Source organism: Marmota monax, unplaced genomic scaffold (assembly GCF_021218885.2).
Source record: "Marmota monax isolate L192 unplaced genomic scaffold, Marmota_monax_Labrador192_F-V1.1 WCK01_AAM20220418_F8-fsc00186, whole genome shotgun sequence".
NCBI classification, from domain to species: domain Eukaryota; kingdom Metazoa; phylum Chordata; class Mammalia; order Rodentia; family Sciuridae; genus Marmota; species Marmota monax.
This window is the reverse complement of record NW_026694725.1, coordinates 2,005,475-2,027,917: the sequence shown is the minus strand read 5'-3', so window position 1 is coordinate 2,027,917 and position 22,443 is coordinate 2,005,475. Positions and strand designations below refer to the sequence as shown.

General features: G+C 48.7%; 2 protein-coding genes across 3 annotated transcripts; one reads left to right on the top strand and one right to left on the bottom strand.

The window, feature by feature from the left end:
• Window positions 1-1,219: 1,219 nt before the first annotated feature.
• On the bottom strand, window positions 1,220-16,619 carry Ptms (parathymosin). The gene is made up of 6 exons (XM_046424147.1): window positions 16,305-16,619; window positions 5,536-6,273; window positions 2,470-2,541; window positions 2,185-2,263; window positions 1,966-2,027; window positions 1,220-1,786 (listed from the first exon to the last, which is right to left on the bottom strand). Exons 1-6 carry the CDS (start codon window positions 16,617-16,619, stop codon window positions 1,736-1,738), a joined length of 1,317 nt encoding a protein of 438 aa, XP_046280103.1. The 3' UTR covers window positions 1,220-1,735.
• On the top strand, window positions 16,367-20,884 carry Mlf2 (myeloid leukemia factor 2). 2 transcript variants are annotated; one of them, XM_046424130.2, is made up of 9 exons: window positions 16,367-16,565; window positions 17,120-17,198; window positions 17,455-17,581; window positions 17,828-17,863; window positions 18,476-18,529; window positions 18,935-19,063; window positions 19,195-19,354; window positions 19,878-20,092; window positions 20,346-20,884. In XM_046424130.2, the coding sequence occupies exons 2-8, from the start codon at window positions 17,149-17,151 to the stop codon at window positions 20,063-20,065; spliced, it is 744 nt and encodes a 247-aa protein (XP_046280086.1). In that variant the 5' UTR covers window positions 16,367-16,565; window positions 17,120-17,148; the 3' UTR covers window positions 20,066-20,092; window positions 20,346-20,884. The 2 variants fall into 2 exon arrangements, with proteins under 2 accessions (XP_046280086.1, XP_046280087.1); XM_046424131.2 differs by lacking the exon at window positions 16,367-16,565 and adding an exon at window positions 16,623-16,686.
• The last annotated feature ends 1,559 nt before the right edge of the window (window positions 20,885-22,443 follow it).

Below are 22,443 nucleotides of genomic sequence, written 5' to 3'. Positions count from 1 at the left end.
ACACTTCCTTCTCTGCTCATCTTCTCCTTCCTTTAACCTCCCAGAATTTCATTTATCCCTGTAGACCTGTTCCCCAGCTGTCTATACAGTGTCTTCTGGGAACAAGATAGAAATGAAACTTCACTGCACCCTACATGACAGTAGAAGTGGGGAAGGGAATGTCAGTGTGTGAACAGCTACATTCTTTCAAGCCTTCATTCTGTGCCTGTCACTATATTGGACACTTTATATATAGTCACTCATGAAATGTTTCTCCTCCATTGCACAGATGTGGAAACTAATTCTCAAAAAGATTTAATAATTTCTCAGTGACTCAGAACAAGTTCAAAGCCAGCTTCGGCAACTTACGGAGGCCCTAAACAACTTTGTTTAGGGCTGTGGATTTGGCTAAGTGGTTAAGCACCCTTGGGTTCAATCCCCAGTACCCCACTCCCCCCCAAATTAATAATTTGCCAAAAATTAATAATTTATATGAAGGCAAAAGCTGTTAGTGTGTGGTCCTGACCCTGGGTGAATTGTGGGTATTTCCTTATCTCCAGTGTTGACAATTAATCAATCCCTCTTCCCTGTCCAAAGTTTCCAATCCACAGGTTCTGTACTAAGGGCAAGGGTGATGTAGACTTTGAAAAAATGCTAAATCTTATACCAGATCAAATTTAAGGCAGAAAGGTTAGAGAAAGAATGCTGAGACAGACAACTCTTGTTCTGAGCCCAAGGAGCCCAGCTGGAAGAGTTGGAGGGCCAGTGACAAGGAGACAGGCCTGGGAACAAATTCTGGAGCTCTCCCCTGCTTGTTGGAAAGGAGCTTCCTGTGCCAGGCAGAGGGCATCTTCAATGCCAGGAAGTTTTCCCTCCAGATCCTAGGAAGTAGAGACCCAAGTCTACTAGCCTCTCCCACTTCAAGGGCGGGACTTCCTGTTTCTGGGGCTGTTTCTATTTGCCTGGTTCAGCACAATAGAGCTGGTAGCTTTCCACTGGGCTCAGCAGTGTCTAGATCTTGTGTGGGTTAGCAGGGAAGTGTGTGCATTGCTGGGGAGGAGCATCCCCAAGAAGCCAAACAAGACATAAGTCAGCTCTCAAAAGAAGAGCTAGGCTTCCACTGCATCCCTGGAAGGCTGACTTGTCTTCTGGAATTGTTGAGTGTGAGGTCAGCCAGTCACCCTCATCCTTTTCTACCCTTTCAGTGTACTCTCTGGACCCCGGGAAAGCAGAAGACAGGTTAAAAACAGAAGCGCGACCATTTCTTTATTAAATTATACAAAAAGGGGAGGGGAGGGGGGCAGCTGTGGGGCTCGGCCCCAACCCCGGCCCCACCCCGGCCTGGCGCTGTCTGACAGGAGGGTATCTGAGGGAGACCCAGGGATCAGGCAGGAGAGGGATAGGGCAGGACATGAGGCTGGGGGATGCAGAGAGTAGGTAGGAGAGGCTACCCAAGGACGAGGACAAGTGCCATGGTGGGTGAGGAAAAGGAGGCAGAGAGCAAGGAGGGGAGAAGGGCCACTGGGGACCAGCTGGGGAGCTCAATGGAGCAGGTCAGGAGGTGGAACAATGGCAGAGTGAGGGTGGAGGGACAGTGTCTGGAGAGGCGGAAATGAGAAGGCTGGGGAGAAAGGGTGGCAGTTCTGGTGCAGGATCCAGAGCAGGGAGCCAGGTGAAGGGTGGCTGTACTTGTCTGTTCCCACCCACACCTCCAGGCCCTCAGGGGCCTACTACCCCCAGCCCATTGGCAGGGGGCTCATGCCGATGCCCCATTTTCTGTCTTCTGCCGCTTGGGATCCGCTTCATCCTGTGGAGAGGAAAAGAGTTGGGATAGTTGTAAAATGGGAGAGGGGACCTCCCCCTGTCCCGGCTGGCCATGCTCCAGCCCCCACCCGTGCCACCACTAGGATCTGGGTCCAAGTCCAAAGGGCACCCAGCCCCTGCTGCATCCCTGACAGCCCCTCAGGCCCGGCAACCAGCCCAAACCTCCTCTTCGGCAGCTCTCTTCAGCGCGGGCCCTTCGTCATCCTCTTCTTCTTCTTCCTCATCTGAGGAGCCAGAAATGGGTCATTGGGGAAGAGCAGGAAGCTCTGGCAAAGACCCCCTGTGGTTGCCCTCAGCCCTGTTTCAGGTCTTCAAACCCACCCTGACTCTGTTCTTTTTAGCCCTGATTTTTCCAGCCCAACCTCCACTGCCCCTCCCCACCTTCTTCATCCCCTTCATCTTCCTCCTCTCCATCCTCAGCAGTTTCTTCTTCTTCCTCCTCAGCTCCGTTTTCTTCCTCCTGAGGGCATCAAGATAGGGAGTATTGTTGGGCTAGCTGCGCGCCTCTACATACCATGGTAAGGGGGACTGGGTGACAACAGGCCTCAGGGTGGGACAGTGGGACATGGGCCAACACCCCAAGAAGGTAGCTGGAGGAAGGATGTAATAATGGGGAGGGAAGATGGTCGAGCACGTGTGGTCACCTCCCGCCTGACCCCTGCACACCTCTACCACTTCTTTCTTTCGCTCTTTCCGGCTTGCCTTCTCCTCCACCTTCTCCTTCTTCTCTTTCAGATCCTGCAAGGGAAAAAGAAGTCACCTTTATTTCACCACAAATGATGTGCAGGCCTTCAGTCCCTCCAGACTTGGTTCTCACTCTCTGCATTAAGTTTAGAGGTGTGTGAGTGAAGAAGGTGGCCACAGCTTAGAACAGAGGTACCAGGGTCCTTATATTAGGGCCACAGAGGGATTGACACCTGACACCTCTTCCCTAAGACCCAAGGGGAGTGAGAAAAGCCCCAATGAAAGGGGAACAGGCAGCCAAGGTAACTGATCCCCATCCTTGTCAAGTTCTTCCAAACCTCCCAGGCTGAAGAGTTCAGCTCAGCAAAGCAAATCCCCTCCATCTGCTGGCAGCCTCAATGCCCCACCCCCTTCATGTCCTTCCTCCTCCTTTGCCTGCCCCCTCCCACTGCCGGCTTTCCTCTGCCTTTTGTCTACCTCTGGGGCCTTTTCCTGAGTACTTTCTCTCTTGGGCATCTCTCCCAGCTTCCCCTTCAGCCCCTCAGGCCTTTGTTTCTCCCAATCTGTGTCTCCCTAATGATCAAGATCCTACATGGTCCTACATTATAGCTCAATGGTGGAGTGCTTGCCAGGCATGCATGAGGCACTAGGTTAAATTCTCAGCACCACATAAAATAAATAAATAAAATATTATGTGAACCCACAACTTAAAAAAAAAAAGTCCTACTTGGTCAAACTCTACAGAAAGAGAGAGAGCACCCCAGTATAATTCCAAACCTTACTCCCATTTTAACCATGCCTATCCCAAAACTGCTTCAGGAGTTTCCTCCTTCCTATCTCCATAGTTTATACATTGGTGTGATGGAAGAGTAGAAGTGGCCATTTCCGATGGAAATGTAGATAAAAGTAGGATAAAAGAAACATGTAAAGGAAAGACATGGTAGATGAAGAGAGCAAAAAACAGGGGAATGGGAAGATGGATGGGGCAGGTACCATCCAGTGAACCTTCCCACCACACTGCCCCTCTCCTTCACCCCAAGATGTGGGCAGGCACACACTTGTCCTATTCTGATCTGGCCCATGGGCATCTCCTATCCAATCTCCGGTGGATACCCATGTGGGCATCCCCTCTGGACACCACACCTGCCTTCTGATTCAGTCCTCTCCCTATCCCATCACTTGGCAGGTTCTGAGGACACTGCAGATATCCTCCTGAGATCTGATCTGGTGTTGGTGTACAACTCTGTGTACCTGATTCCATGTGGATGGAAGTTTTGTGTGTGAACAGATCACCCTGGGAGGGTGTGTCCTTCCTGGAACAGAACTGGGGATTAGAGAGGGGCTTGGTGCCAATAGGCTGGCCTAGGGCACACTCAATTCCCTTCTCACCTTCAAGGTAAGCATAGCACACCTGACCCTCTAACTTTAAGTTTCTATTTCATCCTACTCTGCTGTCTTCATTTCTTTGCCACAAGGCAGGTTTGGCAATTCTAACACCTAGTGGGCTTTTCCCTATATCCAGGATCAAGAGACCCAGGGGCTAATTCAGCTTCTCCCTAAGGGGCCTGTACCAGGTTGATAAGATCCTGGCCTGAGTTTTCTAACTGGGCAGTTGAAGGGAGGGAGGGAGAGGGAGAGAGACTACCAGAGTCCAAAGTCCAAGGGGCGGACCCTCTCCTCCCCTGTACTGTCCTTCTGGTCACTGTCCTTCCATGATCCCTTTTCCAGGAGAGTATGTGACCTGGGCTCTAGGTCTTGGGCTAAGCAGCTCTCTGGCCTCAACACAGGCACTCACTGACACAGGCTAATACTGATTCACACAGCCACAGAGGAGCGCCCACGCGATCTGGAGACACATGGCTCGGTGTTTGGGCATTCTGGCACACTCTTGAGACAGCACAAGAGCACAGTGGAGCTACTCGGTGCTCACAAAGCAACAACATGGCTCCAGAACGTCTACATCTCCACACGCACACATGTAACTGACACGGGCAGTCCCACACACTCGCTAGATTTTAGACATACAAAGACACCTACTCGTTGAAGTCACATGCCACCGCACAGCCCACCGGAGGGCCACACAGGCACACCTGTCAAAGCTCATACATGTGTCCTCTCCCACTGTCTTCCCCGCTTGTACTTCCCTGGCCTCCAAGAGAACTGTGTGACTCCTCAGCAACGCCCCCCCCCCAACAAAATCCAGCTCCCAGCCCCCAAACCCTGGCCGCATTAATTTCCCAAAGCGACACTCCGCAGGTTCCCTAGGGAAATTAGAGGAAGCCTGGAAGAGAGGCAAGGGCAAAGGGATGAGGCCGGGAAGGGAGCTGATGAGGGCAAGGACAGCTCCGTGCAAGGCCATGAAGTGCCAAGTCTCAGCTTTTCCAAAGGCTATTCCCAACCCCCTTCTGATTTTTAGGTTTTCAAGATTTTTTGGCGGGGTCGGGGGAGGCGAAAACGAAGAGAAAACTGAAAGCCGGTGCTGGGAAAGGAATGCATGGCGATGGACAGAAAGGAGGCAATGAGAGAAAAGAGGCAGATGCCGTCCGGGGAGAGAAGCAAGGGACAGGCCGCTAGGGGAGGGGCCCGAGAGGAGTAGCCTCCCGGGAGAGTCCTGTTTACACTTGAGGATCTCAAACCGCTTAGCAGCGGAAAGGTGAGGTCGGACTCAGAGGAGAGAGAGAGAAACGGGATGCAGGAAAGGGACAATGTAAAGCGAGGCACGGAGAGCTCCGACGGGAAAGCAGTCAAGGTAGAGGCGGGCGTGGTTGGGCCAGAGGGGGTGGGGACGCGGTGGTGGCCGGGCGCGGAACCGAGCGGCAAGGCCAGGACCGAGGCGCCGTGCGCGCAGGGAAGCTAGAGGGCGCTGGCGCTAGCTGCGCGTAGCGGGGTAACCAGCGCCAGGCCGGGCAGCTGGGGGAGGGCGGAGTGGGGTCCGCCGGGAGCGGGGCGCCAGGGCCGCACGGGGCCGTCGGGGGCAGCCTAGGGCCGTAGATCGCACCGCCACCAGAGACCGCGCGGAGGCCCGGCCGCCGCCGCCCCTGCCCGTACCTTGGCGCTCAACTCGGCCGCTGCTTCCACGCTCTTCTCCGACATGGTGCCGGGGCCGGGGCTGGCGGGGAGCCGGGGTCCCGGGGCCGAGACGGAGAAGCCCTGGACGGCGGAGGGTGGCCGCGGCCGAAACCTAGCGCGGTGGCGACGACGGCGGCGACAGCGGCAGCGGCGGCCGCTCGGCAAGCTGTGTCTCTGGAAGAGGCGGCAGAGGCGCGCGGGGTGGGGCGGGGGTGGGTCCGGAGCGGAGACCCGCAGGGCTGCGGCCGTCCGGAGGGCGGGCGGAAGGGCGGTGCGGGCGGTGGCCGGCGCGCTTTGGCCGCGGTCGCTTGGTCCTGAGCTTGCCGCCCCCGCACCAGCAGAGCTGCCGCCGACCAGCCGCTGCCGCCCCCGGGAAGGGAACCCGCTTATAAGGCGGCGCTGCCCGACGGGAGGGGCTTCCCAGGGGTGGGGCAGGAGAGAGCGGGGAGGAGAGGAGATGGGAGGGGGATAAAAGAGGAGGTTGGAGAGGTGGGGATAGGAGGATGAAAGCGAGGGGAGGGAGAGCGAAAGAGGCGGGAGGGAGAATGAGACCAGGAGGGGGAAATGGAGAGACTGACGGCCGCTGAGAGAGAAGAGTGGGGAGAGGAGGTGGGAAGGGGTGGGGTTCCTGCGGGGAGACACCTCTCCAAATCCCAACCTACTGCCTGCGAATGTGGAGTCTGGCTCTGGGGGCGGACTAGCGAGGTGGCCAGAATCCTACTGACCCCAAAAAGCCCTGAGATGTTGCCAAGAGGCGGGGCGGGGGTGCAGATTGGGAGGCCGAGCAGGTATTTGAGAAACCAAAAGCTTAAAGAAGAGGAGGAAGGTTGGTTGAAAGCTACTTCTCCATGACGCTAGATTTCCCATCTTAGTCGTCCATCCACATTCTCTGGGTGGCCTTGAGAAGGAAGGAAGGGATGGGAGAGCGGAAAAGGGCAGCCTGGCCTTCTCGCCTGATGAAACTGACCTCTGTGGCCCTGTTCCGTTTCCTCCCTTCCTGATTCTTTACTGTGATCTGCGGGGGAATCAGAGGCCCTGCAACCTCCTTTCCTCTCTCCAACTTCCACCTTTATTACTCGCCTCTCTAACCTCACTTTTATTTATCTGATTTTTTTGTTTGTTTGTTTCTTTTCAGCCCTCTTTATTCATCTCCCTAGACTCCTCTCTTACAACAATCTACGTCTTCATTCTTCTGAAAGCAATTCTCCACTTCTTACTGATCCTCTTCTACCCTTGCACCTTAGGACTCTTTCCCTCTCCTAGACAATGCTGTTTTTTGTTTTATCTGACTCAGTCAACCTGGCCCCATATCATTAGCTGATTTTCCTTAACTCCTCTTCATGTCCTTTTTTTTTTTTTTTTTTTTTTTTTTAACATTTTCCCTCTGTTTGCTTTTCTCTTTCTCCTGCTGCCATCTTTGCAAATATAATACACGTCCAGATCTGGAGTTCCAGCCCCACCCTATTCTGGACATTTTAGTCTCACCCTCAACCACGGTGTGTTTGGGTCATTTTGAGAAGCTTGGGATTTCAGGTCGGGGACCTGGGTTGTACTAAAAATCAGTAAGGTGAATGGGCTGGAGGTTGTGATTTGGAAGAAAGTGTATCTTTGGTGTGTCATATTCCATATTTGTCATTAATTACTCTTCACCTTTTTATCATTTCATTTTCTTAATAAAAGGGCATTCCTTGTTGAGCCATCATCATCATTATGATACAGTGCTTAAGTACACCATCTTTTGATTCCTTGATGTACACACCTCGCAATTTCTCTCTTGACTCTTCTATCAGTTTCTCAGTCTTGGTCTCCTCAGAAATCTTGGGGCTCCACCCAGGTTTTTCCTTGCCTGATACTATCCATCTTTTTTCTGAGATCTTTCCATTTCCCTCTCTCAATCTGTTTCTCTGACTCATTGGCTGATGTCTCTGGCGATCTTTCACCATCTCCATCTCTGTACTTTCTCTCTTGCTTCGTTTAGCTCCCTCTTTCCCCCTCTTTCGCTACCCGTCCCCTCTCTTAGCCCCCCCCCCCCCAGGTCTCCCAGTCTTGCTCCTCCTGGTCGGTCTCTTTCCTCTCCCTCCCGCCCTCTTTTCCTCTTTCCCCCCTTTCCACCTCCCTGCCCCGCCTGCTGTCTCGGACACCCTGCTGGGCTCTTACCCTGTTGCCCTGGTAACCGCCCCCCACCCCGGTCACCTCCACTCCCCTCCCCCCTCCAATCACCGCCACCAACAACCTCCATCCACCTTCCTCCTATTTTTCCTGAGAACCAATAGAAACCCTGTTGCCAGGTGGAATGCTCATTTGAATCAGCCAATGCAGGAGCCTAGCTGCTTGCCCTGCCTTATATGGGGATGTGAGGAGGGCCACTCCCCCCACTCCAGCCCCACAGGGGACCAGCCCCTCCACAGTCCTTTCTCCCCCGCCCTGAAGGGAGATGTGGACCCTCCTCACCCTTTCATAAAGTGTCTGGCCTCCCACTCTTTTAACTGAGACCACCAGGGTTAGCGTGGGGTGTGGGCCGGACTGTGGGCTGGGCCTAGGGCTGGGGGTGGGAATGAGGTGTGATTAGGGAAGGGGAGGCGGAGGGAGCCGGGAATTTTGCCCAGGGAGGGGTGTCTGGGAGCGGAGGCAGCTGCAGTGGAAAATTCCAGGGAGATGGAGAGGCAGAGAATGGGAATCCTGTCCCAAGGCCCAAGGGAGCGCCTTGAGAATCTAAGAGCTTGGACACTAGGGTCCACAGGGACTCGAGGGAGAAAATTTAGGAGGCTGGAGGCTGGATCTAATTCCTTTCCTGCAAGGGGGAAGCAACCCTTATCTTTTCTCTTGCTGGTTGGACCCCAGGCTTCAAGAGAAAGAAGCTAGAAATTAGATAGGATGAATTTGTAGTGAGTGAGATACTGGAAATCTACCCCAACAATCCTTGAAGTTAGTCTCTGGGGCCAGTGGTGTTACATGCCAGTTTTTGCTCCTTTTCATAGAACTACTTCTGAGCCTTTGTGGAGGCTTGCAGATTCCTGGAATTCTATTACTCTACAGCCCAATTGAGAATTTCTCCCATTGGTTGAATGGAGAAACTGTGCTGCTTACACATTTTCTGAAAGTGGGAAAAAGAAGACCAGGTGACAACAAGAGAGGCCTGATCCCTCTGATCTGACATCCTAGAAACTTACCTTACTACTGAATGTGGAAGAAAATTCAATTCTAATTACTTCCATGTTATTCTTAGTAAATTCTCCCTCTCCAATTTCCTGAATTTTTTCAGTGTGTATATTTAGCCCAGAGGTTAAATGCAAAGGAAAGTCTAGTTGTCATTCAAGGCATTAGAGGACAGAAACCTGAGTATGGGGCCATCTCCACTCTTTTTACTTTTTTATCCCCATTCCACTCTCAATAACCTATTCCCCATTTTTTCTTTGCTTCCCCCCCCCCAAAAAAAAAAAAAGTCTAGAGAATTGAGAAGAGATGGGCTCAGGGAGGTCGGGGTTGGTGGGGGGAAGAGAGAAAGAAAGAGAGAGAAACCCACTCAATCTAACTTTGGATCATATTCAGTATGTTATGCCCAACAGTGTTAAATAAGAAATAACCCTCACAACAATTCATCATGAATGCTATTAGTCTAATTGGTCTTTATCAGTCATCAAAATTCTACTTACATTTAAATTAATTTAAAAACATTTTAAGGACCCGGGCACAGTGGTGCACGCATATAATCCCAGTGCTTGGGAGGCTGAGGCAGGAGGATTGTGAGTTCAAAGCTATCTTTAGCAATTTAGCAAGGCCCTAAGCAACTTAGTGAGACCCTGCCTCAAAGTAAAATATAAAAAAGGGCTGGGGATGTGGCAAAATGGTTAAGCACCCCGGGTTTAATTCCCCATATAAAAAAAAAAAAAAAGGAAAAGTTTCTTTGTGCCCCTCCATAAAAAGCTTAACTTTTGCACTTCAACAAACTGTAATTGATCTTCTACTAGGTAGTCAGGACTATGTTATATGATGGAGACACAAAGCTGAATGAAAAAGACATGGTGCCTGCCTCAAGAAATAGATGGAGAGAGCTTGGTAAATCAAAGTACAAGCTGATAAGGGCTCACCCTGATAAGGGACCTGTATCCAGGACTCTTTTTCCATCAGTCAAATCTCTCTGTATAGTATTTCCTCTTAGTATTCCATTCCTGGAGTCTATCCCTGATCTCTCCCGACTTTGCAGAGCTTCATGTCCAGTGTTTCTAACACCAAACAGACTTCCTTGGTCTTCCACCCATACTGTTAATATCTTTTTGTGTATAATGCTAGGCACAAGAGGAAGAGCTCAATAAATGATTTATTTCCTGGCCCAGGGATATCATTTTGGATCCAATCTCAGAGATTACTTTTTAAAACCTTTTTTCTTTAGGTGGGGTGGGAAAATATACATCAACATACAACATGCTGCCAAGATACCAGGCTTGGATCTTGTCTGATTTGAGATTGTCATTAACTATTGATGTTCCAGTGGTCACTATCTTTCATGTTTGAACATCAGAACTAAAATTTCTCTGGCTTTTTTACTTCTCCCTGAACTTTCTCTCCAGTAAAAAGAATTGGTTTTATCATTATACCTATCCTTCAGATTCTTGACTGACTTTTCATATTCTTTATGCTCTCCTTCATGACCTCTTTTACACCTAGAATAGTTTGCTATTGCCCAAGCCTCTTCTGTCCTTCTTTAGCTTTCTTCCCTTATATGTACTCTTCAAAAAGCTTTCATGGTCTTCAGAAAAGCCCAGAAGGAGAACATCATTTATAGGTGCTTTCCAGCTCTATGCAATAAAACTTTCTGTGATGATGGAAATGTTCCTCATCTGTTCTTTCCAATACAGTAGCTACACGTAGTTATTGAACACTTGAAAATGTGGCTAGTGCATTTTCCGAGAAAGTGAAGTTTTTTAGTTTAGGTTTTTTTGTTTGTTTGTTTGTTTAATATTGGGGATTGAAAGGGGTGCCTCACCACTGAGCTACATATCTCCTTAGCCCTCTCCATTTTTTTGTTTTGAGACAGGGTCTGGCTAGCCTCATACTTGCAATCTCCCTGCCTTAGCCTCTTGAGTTTCTTGGATTACAGACTTGTGCCACCGCACCCAGCCAGTAAATTCTTTTTTTTTTTTTTAATGAGGTAACTTTTTTTTTCCATAGCTTTATTTTATTCATTTATTTTTTACGTGGTGCTGAGGATCGAACCCAGGGCCTCACATGTGCTAGGCAAGCGCTCTACCACTAAGCCACAATCCCAGCCCGTGAATTTTTAATTTTAATTAATTACTTCCTTTTTGCAGTGTTGAGGATGGAACGCGGGCCTCATGCATTCTAGGCAAGCACTCTGCCATTGAGCTACACTCCAACCCTAACTTTAAATTTTAATAGCCATATATATATATATATATATATATATATATATATATACACACACACATACTAGTGGCTACCAAACCTTGACTCTAAATTGCTTCTCTCTCTCTCTCTCTTTTTGTGTGTGTGTGCTGTGGATTGAACCCAAATGGCCCTAGGTTCAATTCACAACATCAAAAAATAAAACCTCTGTTTCCTTTTCTTTCTTTCTTTTTTTTTAAGAGAGAATTTTTAAATATATATATATATATATATATATATATATATATATATATATATTTTTTTAGTTTTTGGCAGACACAACATCTTTATTTGTATGTGTTGCTGAGGACTGAGCACATGCCAGGGGAGTGCTCTACCGCTTGAGCCACATCCCCAGCCCCCCTGTTTCCTTTTCTACCTCCTTTTCTCACCTGCTGCCCCAGTGATTTGTAATTAGAAAGCCAAAGGGCTAAGGATGTAGCTCAGCGGTAGAGTACTTGCCAAGGTATGCATGAGGCCTTTGCTTTATTGCCAGCACACACACACAGAGGACAATTACAGTTGCTGTTTAAGGTCATCTAGACCACTGTTGCCATATACTTTACCATAGGTGTGTGTGTGTGTTCAGATTTTCATGTTTAATGTTTCAGACTAAACAGACTGTGTAGACAGGCCCAGTGGCACACATCTAGTAATCCCAATGACTTGGGAAGCTGAGGAAAGAGGATATCTCTCTCTCTCTCTCTTTCTCTCTTTCTCTCTCAATTTTACTTGTCCTTGGGCTGGGAATGTGGCTCAAGTGGTAGCGTGCTCGCCTGGCATGCGTGCGGCCTGGGTTCAATCCTCAGCACCATGTACAAACAAAAAAAAATTTTTATTTGTTCTTATAATATACACATGACAGTAGAGTATATTTTGACATGGAGTATTTTTTATTCTAATGAGGATGAGGCAGGAGGATCTCAAGTTTGAGGCCAGCTTCTCAGCATCTTAACTAGACCCCTGCCTCCAAATAAATGAAAAGGGCAGGGGTTGTAGCTCAGTGGTGAAGCACACTGGGTTCAATCCCCAATAGCTATCAACCAACCAACTAGCAAAACTAAAACAGGCTGTGTGGCTGATCCAGGGGACCAATAAAGTGAACATGAAAACACTAGGGAAAATGGGACCAGGAGTGACAGTTAGAAACTTACTGAATGCAAAAAAAAAAAGAAAGAAAGAAAAAAGAAAAAAAAAGAACAAGAAAAAAACTGAAGGAGGACTTAATCACTATGAAGAGCAAATGGGTGCTGACTAAACCCTTCTAGGTGACTTCAGTCTCATAGGTCCTGTTCTTACTCTTTGCAGCCCTTTAAGCTATTCCACCGTGCATTTTCATGGTTTGAAGTCCTGTTACCAACACAGATCTCAAACACTGGTAACTCTCAAATCTCTAGCTTAACTTCTCTCCTGATCTCTAAGAGTCCTCACTCCAATTCCCTTCAGTTTCTCTCTCCCAGAAGCTCCACAGCTCACTTGTGTTTCCTATTTCAATTGATAGTACTCTCATCCACCCATGCATACATGGGAAGGGGCCATCATCCACCTTCTATTTCCTTTCCTTTTTCAGATTCTTTATAGTCCTTGAGGGCCTCCTCTTGACTCTAAGCCCCCTCCTCCCTCTACTTAAAGGGTCAGCATTACTCACTGACTTGAAGCCTAGGCTCCTTATTTTTTTTTGATACAGAGGTTTGAACCCAGGGGTGCTTAACCACTGTGCCATATTCCCAACCCTTTTTGTATTTTATTTAGGGACAGCGTCTCACTGAGTTGCTTAGGGCCTTGCTGTTGCTGAGGCTGGGTTTGAACTCATGACCCTCCTGCCTCAGCCTCCTGAGCACTGGGATTATAGGCATGCGCCACTGAGCCTTACTCCTTATGTTTTCAATCATGACTTAAGGATTTTTGTATCTTCAGCACCTATATCCATGCCTGGCATTTTATAGAAGTTCAAAAATATTTCCTGAAATGCAAAATCCACCTTTCTACTAAAAAACAGAATGTCATAATTACCCTATGTAACATCATTGCTCCACCTTCACTCTGTTCAAATATCTAGCTGCCCTGGGTTTGCTCCAGATGTGTGAACTCACACTTAAAGAAGGCCTCTTCTCTGGTCTAGCTCTACCCTCTCAAGGATTTCCTGACTTGGATCTACAAGATAGAGTAGTAAAGATAGGTTCTCTTCCTTCCCATTGATATTTATCCTCCTTTGCCTTACCCCTGGCAGGGCCTGATTTGCCTTCTATATTCATATTTATGGAAAACTTGAATGACTGAAGAATTCCTTGAAATTCATTGGACAGAGAAGGAAGGAAGATGGGCAGGCAGGGAGGGAGGGAAAGAGGAAAAGGGAAGGGAAAAGAAGCAAAAGGAAGGAGAGGGAAAGAAAAGGAAGGAGAAGGAAAGAGAAGGAATACAGGTATAAACTCTAGTTATTTGTAAAATTGTATGTATCCTTTCAATTCCTACAGTAGATAGCCACCTATATGGTAAGATAGAGGCTGCTGAATAAGCTAATACATCTCTGTCATCCCTACCTGTTCGACAATTTTTCTTTCCTTGGGATTGAACCCAAGGCCTCATACATGTTAAGCAAGTACTCTACCACTGAGCTATATTTCCAGCTTTCTTTATTTCAAGATAGGGTTTCACTAAATTGCCCAAGACTAGCCTCCAATCTGAACTTGTGATCCTTATCTCTTGGCCTCCTGAGTAGCTGGGATTACAGGCATTCACCATCACACCTAGTCTCAAGAATGTTTTTTCTCCTGAATCCAAACCTAGGCTTCAGCCTGGCAAGGTCGTGCACACCTGTAATAACAGTGGCTCAAGAGGCTGAGACAGGAGGATCGCAAATTCAAAGCCAGCCTCAGTAAAAGTAAGGCTGCTAAGCAACTCAGTGAGACCCTGTCTCTAATAAAATACAAAATAGGGCTCGGGATATGGCTCAGTGATCAAGTGCCCCTGAGTTCAATCCCTGGTACAACAACAACAACAAAAAAAAGACAGAAAGAAAGAAACCTTCGTCTTCAAGCTATGTCTCATGGTTAAGAGCTAAATTGTAATTTATAAATATTCCCAGGAGTGATAACACATTTATTTAAAATCATGCAAAGATAAAAATAATTGATATGAGATTCTTGAGGTTTGGAAGAAAGAAAAGGGCTGCAGCCACCTAAAGACAGTAGATATCATGTAATCAAATAAGAAACAAGGAGGCTAGAAGATTTTATGCCTCACATTGGCAGGGTCTGTCTTATCCTTTTCTTTTTATGTTTAGTACAATATACCTAAGAGACACATCCTTAAACATTTGTTGACTGCCTGGATAATAAAGAACTTGCTTTGGGGTTAGGGTGTAGCTCAGTTATAGAATACTTACCTAGCATATGTGAGGCCCTAGTTTAAATCCCTATCACCACAAAAATGAGAAAAGAAAAAGAAAATACTTGCTTTGGAAGGAGGAGAAGACAAAAATAAATGTTCTTAGTTAAGTCTGGGTAGAAGAACTTTCAGTGGGGTAACTTTCTTTTGGGGTACTGAGGATTGAACTCAAGGGCACTCTACCACTGAGCTACATCCCCAGCCCATTTCTACTTTTTATTTTGAGGAAGAGTCTCCCCAAGTTTGGTCTCAAACTTGCAATGCTCCTGCCTCAACCTTCTGAGTTGCTGGGATTACAGATGTGTTCCACTAGGCTGGGGTCACTGTCTTATTCCAAACTACTTTTCCTTTGGGGCAAGAGGAAAGGGCAGTTGCATGGTGGGATGTCCCCAGAAAAACTTAAGATCTTACTAAGTCTCTTTCCCAGAAATATCAATGGAAAACAAATTTTTTGTACTCTTCCGGTTTTCTTTGACTTTGCAAGTCTGGCTTAACTGTCTGCTCCTCCAGTCTCCACTATTGTTTTTTCCTTTTTAATAATAATCAAGTCCAAGGAAACCTTAGAAGCCCTGCTCCCAGCACCTTTTCCTGAGTACCAGGGACCATCTCCTCTTCCCACAGGGAATTGTGGGAACAAATCTCTCTCTCTCTCTCTCTCTCTCTCTCTCTCTCTCTCTCTCTCTCTCACCAGGGATTGAATTCAGAGGCACTTGAACACTGAGCCACATCCCCAGCCCTATATTATATTTCATTCAGAGACAGAGTCTCACTGAATTGCTTAGTGCCTTGCTGTTGTTGAGGCTGGCTTTGAACTCCTGATCCTCATGTCTCAGCCTCTGGGATTACAGGTGTGCTCCAGTCAGCACCAATGAGACTAAAAGCCAGAGTAAAGAACCAGCCAGAGTTGGAGTTTGGATGTGTCTGGTTCAAAATCTATACTATATAGTTGAAATCCCTGACCCCAAGGGGGAGGGCACTTCTCTTCAGCAGAGTCAGATTTTATGCAAGACATTTACTATGTCAAAGTATCAGTCCCTGGCCTTGGAGTCAGGTCTTCTAGGTCGCTTTTAGATTCACGGGGGGTGATCCTGGTTAACTGAGGTCTCCACCTCTTTTTCCCCCAAACTTTAGACCCTTGACCTATCTACCTAAATACAGGGAAGAAAGACTGGTGCGGGACTGGGAGCTTTTAAAGTCACAAGAGTTAAAGAAAGGAGAAATTAGCACTAAACGAAGATTTCAAGGACTGGGGTGTAGCTCAATGGTAAAGCACATGTTTGGAATGCGCGAGGCCCTGGGTTCAGCCCCAGCACCAAAAAACAAAACCTAACATTTCAGAAGCAGAGCCTTTGACATTCCTACCCTTCACAGATGGGTCACTGAGTGGTCCAGGAGCCTTGCCAACACCAATTCCCAAAGGGCTGAAGTTCCAGCCTGGCAGAGGAGCGCCACCTGGCGGCCACTCCCCCAACCTGATTCTCTTTGCCCCAGTCCGACTTTTCCAAGCCTGAACTAGACCTGAGCTAGAGAGTTGTCACCTCCTCCTCTACGTCACTCCACGGACCCCGCCCTCCCGAAGGGACGGGTCCTAATGCCTCCCGCGCAGAAAGGCTGTCCTCCCTCCTTCCCTCCCAGGCTAAACGCTTCTGTAGGCAATCTGCTTAAAGGGCCCCCCAGGGATCCGCCCCACCCCGTCGCCCACAGAGAGCTAGCCCCACCCCCCACGGGTGCCTGCCCCATTCTCTTTCCCCACAGAAAGTGCTGCACCGCCCAGCCCCCTCTCTTCGCGGTCTTCCCCGAGGAACCGACTCCCTTCCTCCTCCTCCCACCCTCACAGGGAGTCTCTTCCAGTCCCCAGAACCAAGATCCAGTTTATTAATGAGGCCTCCCCTTCATCCCCACAGGACTGGTGGCCCTTGGCCCCACTCAGCTATACCGCCCCCTCGCTTGCTCCCCACCCACGCCAGCAGGCGGGGCTCTTGGTGCTCGGCCCCGGGGCGGTCTGTCGTGACGTCACTTCCGTCCGGGCCTGGCCGAGGTTCGTGCTCCGCGGGCCGAGGGCGGGGGTACAGAGGTGGCAGCTGAGGGAGTAGGCGGCGCGGGAGGCCGTGGAGCTCAAGCCCAGACCAATCCGTGCGTCCCGGGCCACGACCCTGATCCTGCAGCGCAGTGAGAAGCGAAACCGGCTGGATGGGCCGCTGAGCCCGAGTCGGGGACCGGTGAGGCTCGAGGAGAGCGGGCCCGTGGGGCTGCAGGGTCTCTGAGTCTGGCATGCCTCAGGCCTCCCTCCTGCTCCCTCCGGCGGGGAGGCCGGAGCTGGGGCAGCCACGGGCAGGCGCGGTGGGTAGAGGGAGGCCCGCCGCCTGGTGGGGGCGGGGGGGGGTGACAGCAGCCGGGTGTTCTGTGGAGGGCGGGGTGTTTGGGGTCATTAACGGGGCGGAGGGCCGGCACTCGGGATTCTCGTGAAGGACTGGCGTTAGGGGAGGAGCGGGGAGTGTGCTCCAAGCTAGGGCTTTGGGAAACGGATGGCTTTGAGTGGGGGAGGCCAAAAATTGAGAGACTTGGGAAAATTTTCCATGGCTCTAAATGAGAGAGAGGGGTTTGGAGCGTTCTTCTCTCCTAAAGCGTTGTGGGACACCTGGAGAAGGGTCTCCCTGGAGTTTGGAGGAGTCAGTCAGCATTTGAAAGGAGCGTGCTCAGAGTCTCACTAACCTGAGCGGGTATTTTAGAAGCCTGGCTGCCTCTAAGTAACTGAGTCTCAACATCTTAACAGCGCGGAGCCCCCCTGAAGCTGAGATCAGGATGTTCCGCTTCATGAGGGACGTGGAGCCTGAGGATCCCATGTTCCTGATGTGAGAATTCCCTCCCCCTCATGCTTTAGAGCTCTCATCCCACTCCACTTCAGGTCTCTGAGCAGTTGAAACTGACATCTGGGTTCCCATGGCTGGGACTGGTTGGAATTGGCTGGATACTCAGCTACAGCTCCCACTTAGAGGGAAGTCGGCATCTGTGTCACTGAGTGCCCTGTGACTATTATTCTGGGGGTTGGGGGATGGGCGTTTGACAGCTTAGCCTTTCTGCCACCCATACCATATTTTCACTCAACAGGGACCCCTTTGCTATTCACCGTCAGCATATGAGCCGCATGTTGTCAGGTGGCTTTGGCTATAGCCCCTTCCTTAGCATCACAGATGGCAACATGCCAGGGACCAGGCCTGCCAGCCGCAGGATGCAGGTAACAGTGCTGAAATATACCTGAGACCCAGAGAAAGGTTGGGGGCAATTAGTAAAGTACATTGATTTTCTTGTACTAGAACCAACTTGGCAAGTGCAGTGATCTCCTAGGAGTGGAGTTGGGTCTGGAAAAAGTGTTTTGTGGCCCCTTTTAAGGATGGAAAAATAAAATGGAGGTTATGAGTCTGGTTTGGGGTGGTAAGGAGAAAGGATGTGGTCTCTAATTGCTGTTCATGTGTTGCTGTAGGCTGGGGCTGTCTCCCCCTTTGGGATGCTGGGAATGGTAAGTCCTTATCTTCTTCTGTTCCTCAGTCTTAGATACTATAACCTTAGATGTTATTTCCAAATGTGTCACTCAGGAATAGCCTTGTAGGTGGCCTCAGAATTTTTTCTTTTGATACTATTCACAAAACTTAAGAGTTGATGAGGTGCTAGGAGTCCTGTGAGCTAAAGATACTGCTCACTTCTGTGCTCCTAGAGGTACATACCCAATCAGAAGATGTAATTGTGTAGCAAAATTTGTTCTTTTGAGGGGGCAGGGGCAGTTGAAGAGCCAAGGAGATGGATTTTGGATTTTAACATTTTCTCAAGCTCTGCCTTGTGAGCTTAGAATCCATTGACTGGATCATTTCCAAAGACAGGGGAATATGGCAGTCAGGAGAGGGAAAATTGGATTACAGCAGCCATAGAGATTGAAGAAGGGGCCAGCAGTTTATGAAGGAGAAATGAATGTTCTGACTATGTTAATGGAAAATGATAAATAGCAGTTGCTAGATATGCAGGAAGAAGAGAAAGGGGATGTATAGCCAGGTTTCTGGAAGGTATCTGAGCAGCAACATTCCATCCGAGCCCTGACATTGCTTCCTTGACCCTGTCTTCCATCTCTTTCCTCTAGTCGGGTGGCTTCATGGACATGTTTGGGATGATGAATGACATGATTGGAAATATGGTGAGACTTTTGCACTACATCCTTCCCATGCCCCATATCCTTTCCTTAGTGATGGCTGGCAATACCTTGTGTTTTCTTTGGTGGGATTGGGGGACTGCTAGTGAGGGGGTTGAACTGGGTGAAATCACTGAATCAGAGCACTGGGATCCTGTATCTGCTCTCATGTCCAGATGTAAAGAAGAGCAGTATTCTTTTTAAATATGCAATTTGGGTTTTATCTCTTGAGTTTCTTCTTGTTTAGTGTTGGACTCAAGAAGAATTGGGCGTAGGTGGTTAATGATGTTTTCTCTGTTCTCACATTTGTGAGAAAGGTACAGGCAAGAACAAACAGCTGAAGGGGAAGGAAATCCCTCCTCCAGAGAGAACCTCTCCCCATTCAGTCCTGCCCTCCCTTTTCCTCCTCAGGAGCATATGACAGCTGGGGGCAATTGCCAGACCTTTTCATCCTCTACCGTCATCTCCTACTCCAATACTGGTGATGGTGCCCCCAAGGTCTATCAGGAGACATCAGAGATGCGCTCAGCACCAGGCGGGGTATGTGGGGACAGTGGCACCACCACCACCTTTTTTCAGAAATAAGTTGTGGGTGGTGTGTTCATCCTGGGATGTTGTAGCCAGAGCTTTGGAAGGGACAACCAAGTATGCCATGTTCTGCCTCATCTTAGATCCGGGAGACACGGAGGACTGTCCGCGACTCAGACAGTGGACTAGAGCAGATGTCCATTGGGCATCACATCCGAGACAGGGCTCACATCCTTCAGCGTTCCCGAAATCACCGCACAGGAGACCAGGAGGAACGGCAGGACTATATCAACCTGGATGAGAGTAAGCCTTCCTTCCCACATCCTGCCCAGCAGCTCCAAGTCTAGTTCCTCTGAGCTATATCATAGCTTTGTCTGCCTGCTCCCACAGATATTTCTTGTGCAAAATTATGGGCAAACCCTATACTTGAGACTTGTTGTCAGGTTAGGCACCCAATCAGGTGCTGGCATTGTCCTGCCAGAAGAAGACTTTGTCACTGAAATCAAATATTGTTAGTATTCTACCCTTTCTTATCCAGATCAGTTTTTTCCTTTCTCCTGCTATTATTTCACTTTTTTCAAATCAGTAAATATTTATTAAATACCCAGGGTGTGTATAATTCCTCATACTTTAGGCCTGCCAGTAGTGTCCAGGGACCATGTGGAAACCCAAAGAGCTAAGTTGTTCCCTTCTATGCCTCTGTCCCCCCAACCCCACCCTCCCTTTCATCTTCACCACTAGTTTTTATCTTAGAAGTCTTACTGTAGCATCTACCTCCAGCAGCATGCTATGTGGAGGTGTCATATCTGTTTTGTGTTTTCCTCAGGTGAGGCAGCAGCATTTGATGATGAGTGGCGAAGAGAGACATCCAGATTCCGGCAGCAGCGCCCTCTGGAATTTCGAAGGCATGAGGCATCTGTGAGTGGGGGTCGAAGGGCCGAGGGGCCTCCCCGCCTGGCCATCCAGGGACCTGAGGACTCCCCCTCCCGACAGTCCCGCCGCTATGACTGGTGAAGGCCCCCTAAGTCCTCAGCCTTTCATGTAAGTATCTAAGGGGGAGGAATGGTAAGGTGACAAGCCCAGAAGGGGGCTGGGGAGCATACCTATGCACCTTCCTCTGCCATCAGGCAGAAGCAATCCAGATTCCCAGCTAATACTTTTCTTAATAGTTTAACTTCTAGCTGGCAAAGAAAGAAAAATGCTCTCACTGGAATAGAGGATTAAATCCTAATCCTTGGCTTTTTTATATTTTTTTTCTTCCTTTTGATATGTGTTCATCTTTCTTCCCTTCCAGGTACAGGCTGAGAGGCTGAGAAATCATCCCCTGAAAAAACTTTTTCCTGTCCAACTCCCACCCCCAATTTAATATTAAATTAACAGGCAAGCTGGCCCCCACCTCTCCCTGGGGGTCTCAGGGAGAACCTTACACTGCCCTCGATACCTACATTTTCTGTCTTTAATCCCCCTACCACACAATGACTCCACTTGTTCTATTATCCACTAACTTGATTTTTCATTTTGCTGCTCCATCTTCAAACCTCATTTTCTCCATTGTACCCCTGCCATGCGCAGAAGGGGTGAGCTCTGGGTTTAGAGACCTCCTCCATCCCTTAGCTACCCTGGATCTTTGCCCACCTGTTCCTCAGAGCCCTTAGTACAGGAGTCATAGTCCTGTCCAGGGCTGTGGAGAGTTCCCAACTCTTGTCTCCTCCCCACGCTCCCATTCACTCACATCACAAAAACCTTCCCCATGCCCTTCTTTGCCTTTATTTTTTGATTTGTGCAACTTGTAACTAGGTGTTTATGGAATAAAGGAGAATGAGAAAAAAAAAAGGAGGATTTTGGCTATACTTTGCTTGTTCAACTTTCCTCTCTCCTAGTCATATTCTTACTCCTTTTTGTTTCTTGCTGTGTCTCAGCCCCTTTAATGGTGACAGTGGGGCTGTGTGCTAGCAGGGGAGGGCAGCAGCAGTCAGCTGGGCCAGGCTAGGGGATGAAAATGAAGCTACTATCTTGCCAGATCTCCTTCACTCTTTTTTCTTTCTTTCTTTTTTTTTAGTTGTAGGACACAGTACCTTCATTTATGTATGTATGTATGTATGTGGTGCTGAGGATCGAACCCAGTGCCCCCCCATGCATGCAAGGCAAGCGCTCTACCACTGAGCCACAACCCCAGCCCCTTTAACTTTACTCTTTAGGGGCATGTAGGGCATAGCTCACAGGTACCTGAGAAACTGACTGCCCGCAGAGTTACTCCCTGAGACTGTGGAAAGGAACACTTGTACAGAGCAGGCAGGGTCCAGACAACACAAAGGCCTTCAAGGGAGAAGAGCTCTGGAGTGAGCAGTGTCTTCAAACCCGCTACCCTTGTTGAGAATTTGAGCTCAGGAAAGAAACCAACAAAGAAAACTAACCTGGAACTTGAGCTGTGCTGGGGGAGCTCACATTTCTTAAAGATATTCACTCTTGATTTGCAGCCAAGTAGATCACTCTGTCCCTCTAGGGAACTTGTTTCATGATGGCAGATGCTTATGAGACCCTCAGGATTTTTTTTTTTTTTTTTTTTTTTGCTTTTTTTAATGCTGGGGACTGAACTCGGGGCTTCATGCATGCTAGGCAAGTACTCTACCACCAAACTGCAACCCCAGCCAGTCTATATTCTTCCTGAGCTGGGTGTGGTGTTGCAAGCTTCAACCTCAACAACTTAGGAGGGTGAGGCAGGAGGATTGCAAGTTCAAGGCCAGCTTTAGAAAATTAGACCCTTTCTCAAAAAGGTCTAGGGACGTAGCTCAGTGGTAGAGCACACCTAGGTTTGACTTCAAGTACAAAAATAAATATCTTTTCTAATGGGAAGGGCCAAAGGACACTCTTAAGGCTTTTGGGGCCTCGTAGGGCAGGGAGTATTTTCCCCATGTCTGGGACAAGTAGATTCAAAAGGATAAGGGGAGCCCTGTATAATGGTATATACCTGTAATGCCAGTTACTCAGGAGTTGAGAATGCAGGCTCGAGTTTGAGACCAACCTGGGCAAATTAGACCCTGTTTAAAAACAAGAGGGGGCCAGGTGTGGTGGCACACTCCTGTAATCTTGGGTTCAAGGCCAGTCTCAGCAATTTAGGCCCTATGTAAATTGGCCTCAAAATACAAACAAAGGTGGCTGGGAATGTGGCTCAGTAGTTGAGTGCCCCAAATTCAATCCCTGGTACAAAAAAAAAAAAAAAAAGGACAAGGGGGATTTGTCTAGTCACTGGACAAGAGAGAGATAAAGTTGAGCTCAGTAGCAGGCCCTGACTTCCTAGTCCAGTGTGTTATTAAACTTATTAAAAATAGGGCCAGTGGGGCTAGGATTGTGGCTCAGCGGTAGAGCGCTCGCCTAGCACGGGCGGGACCCAG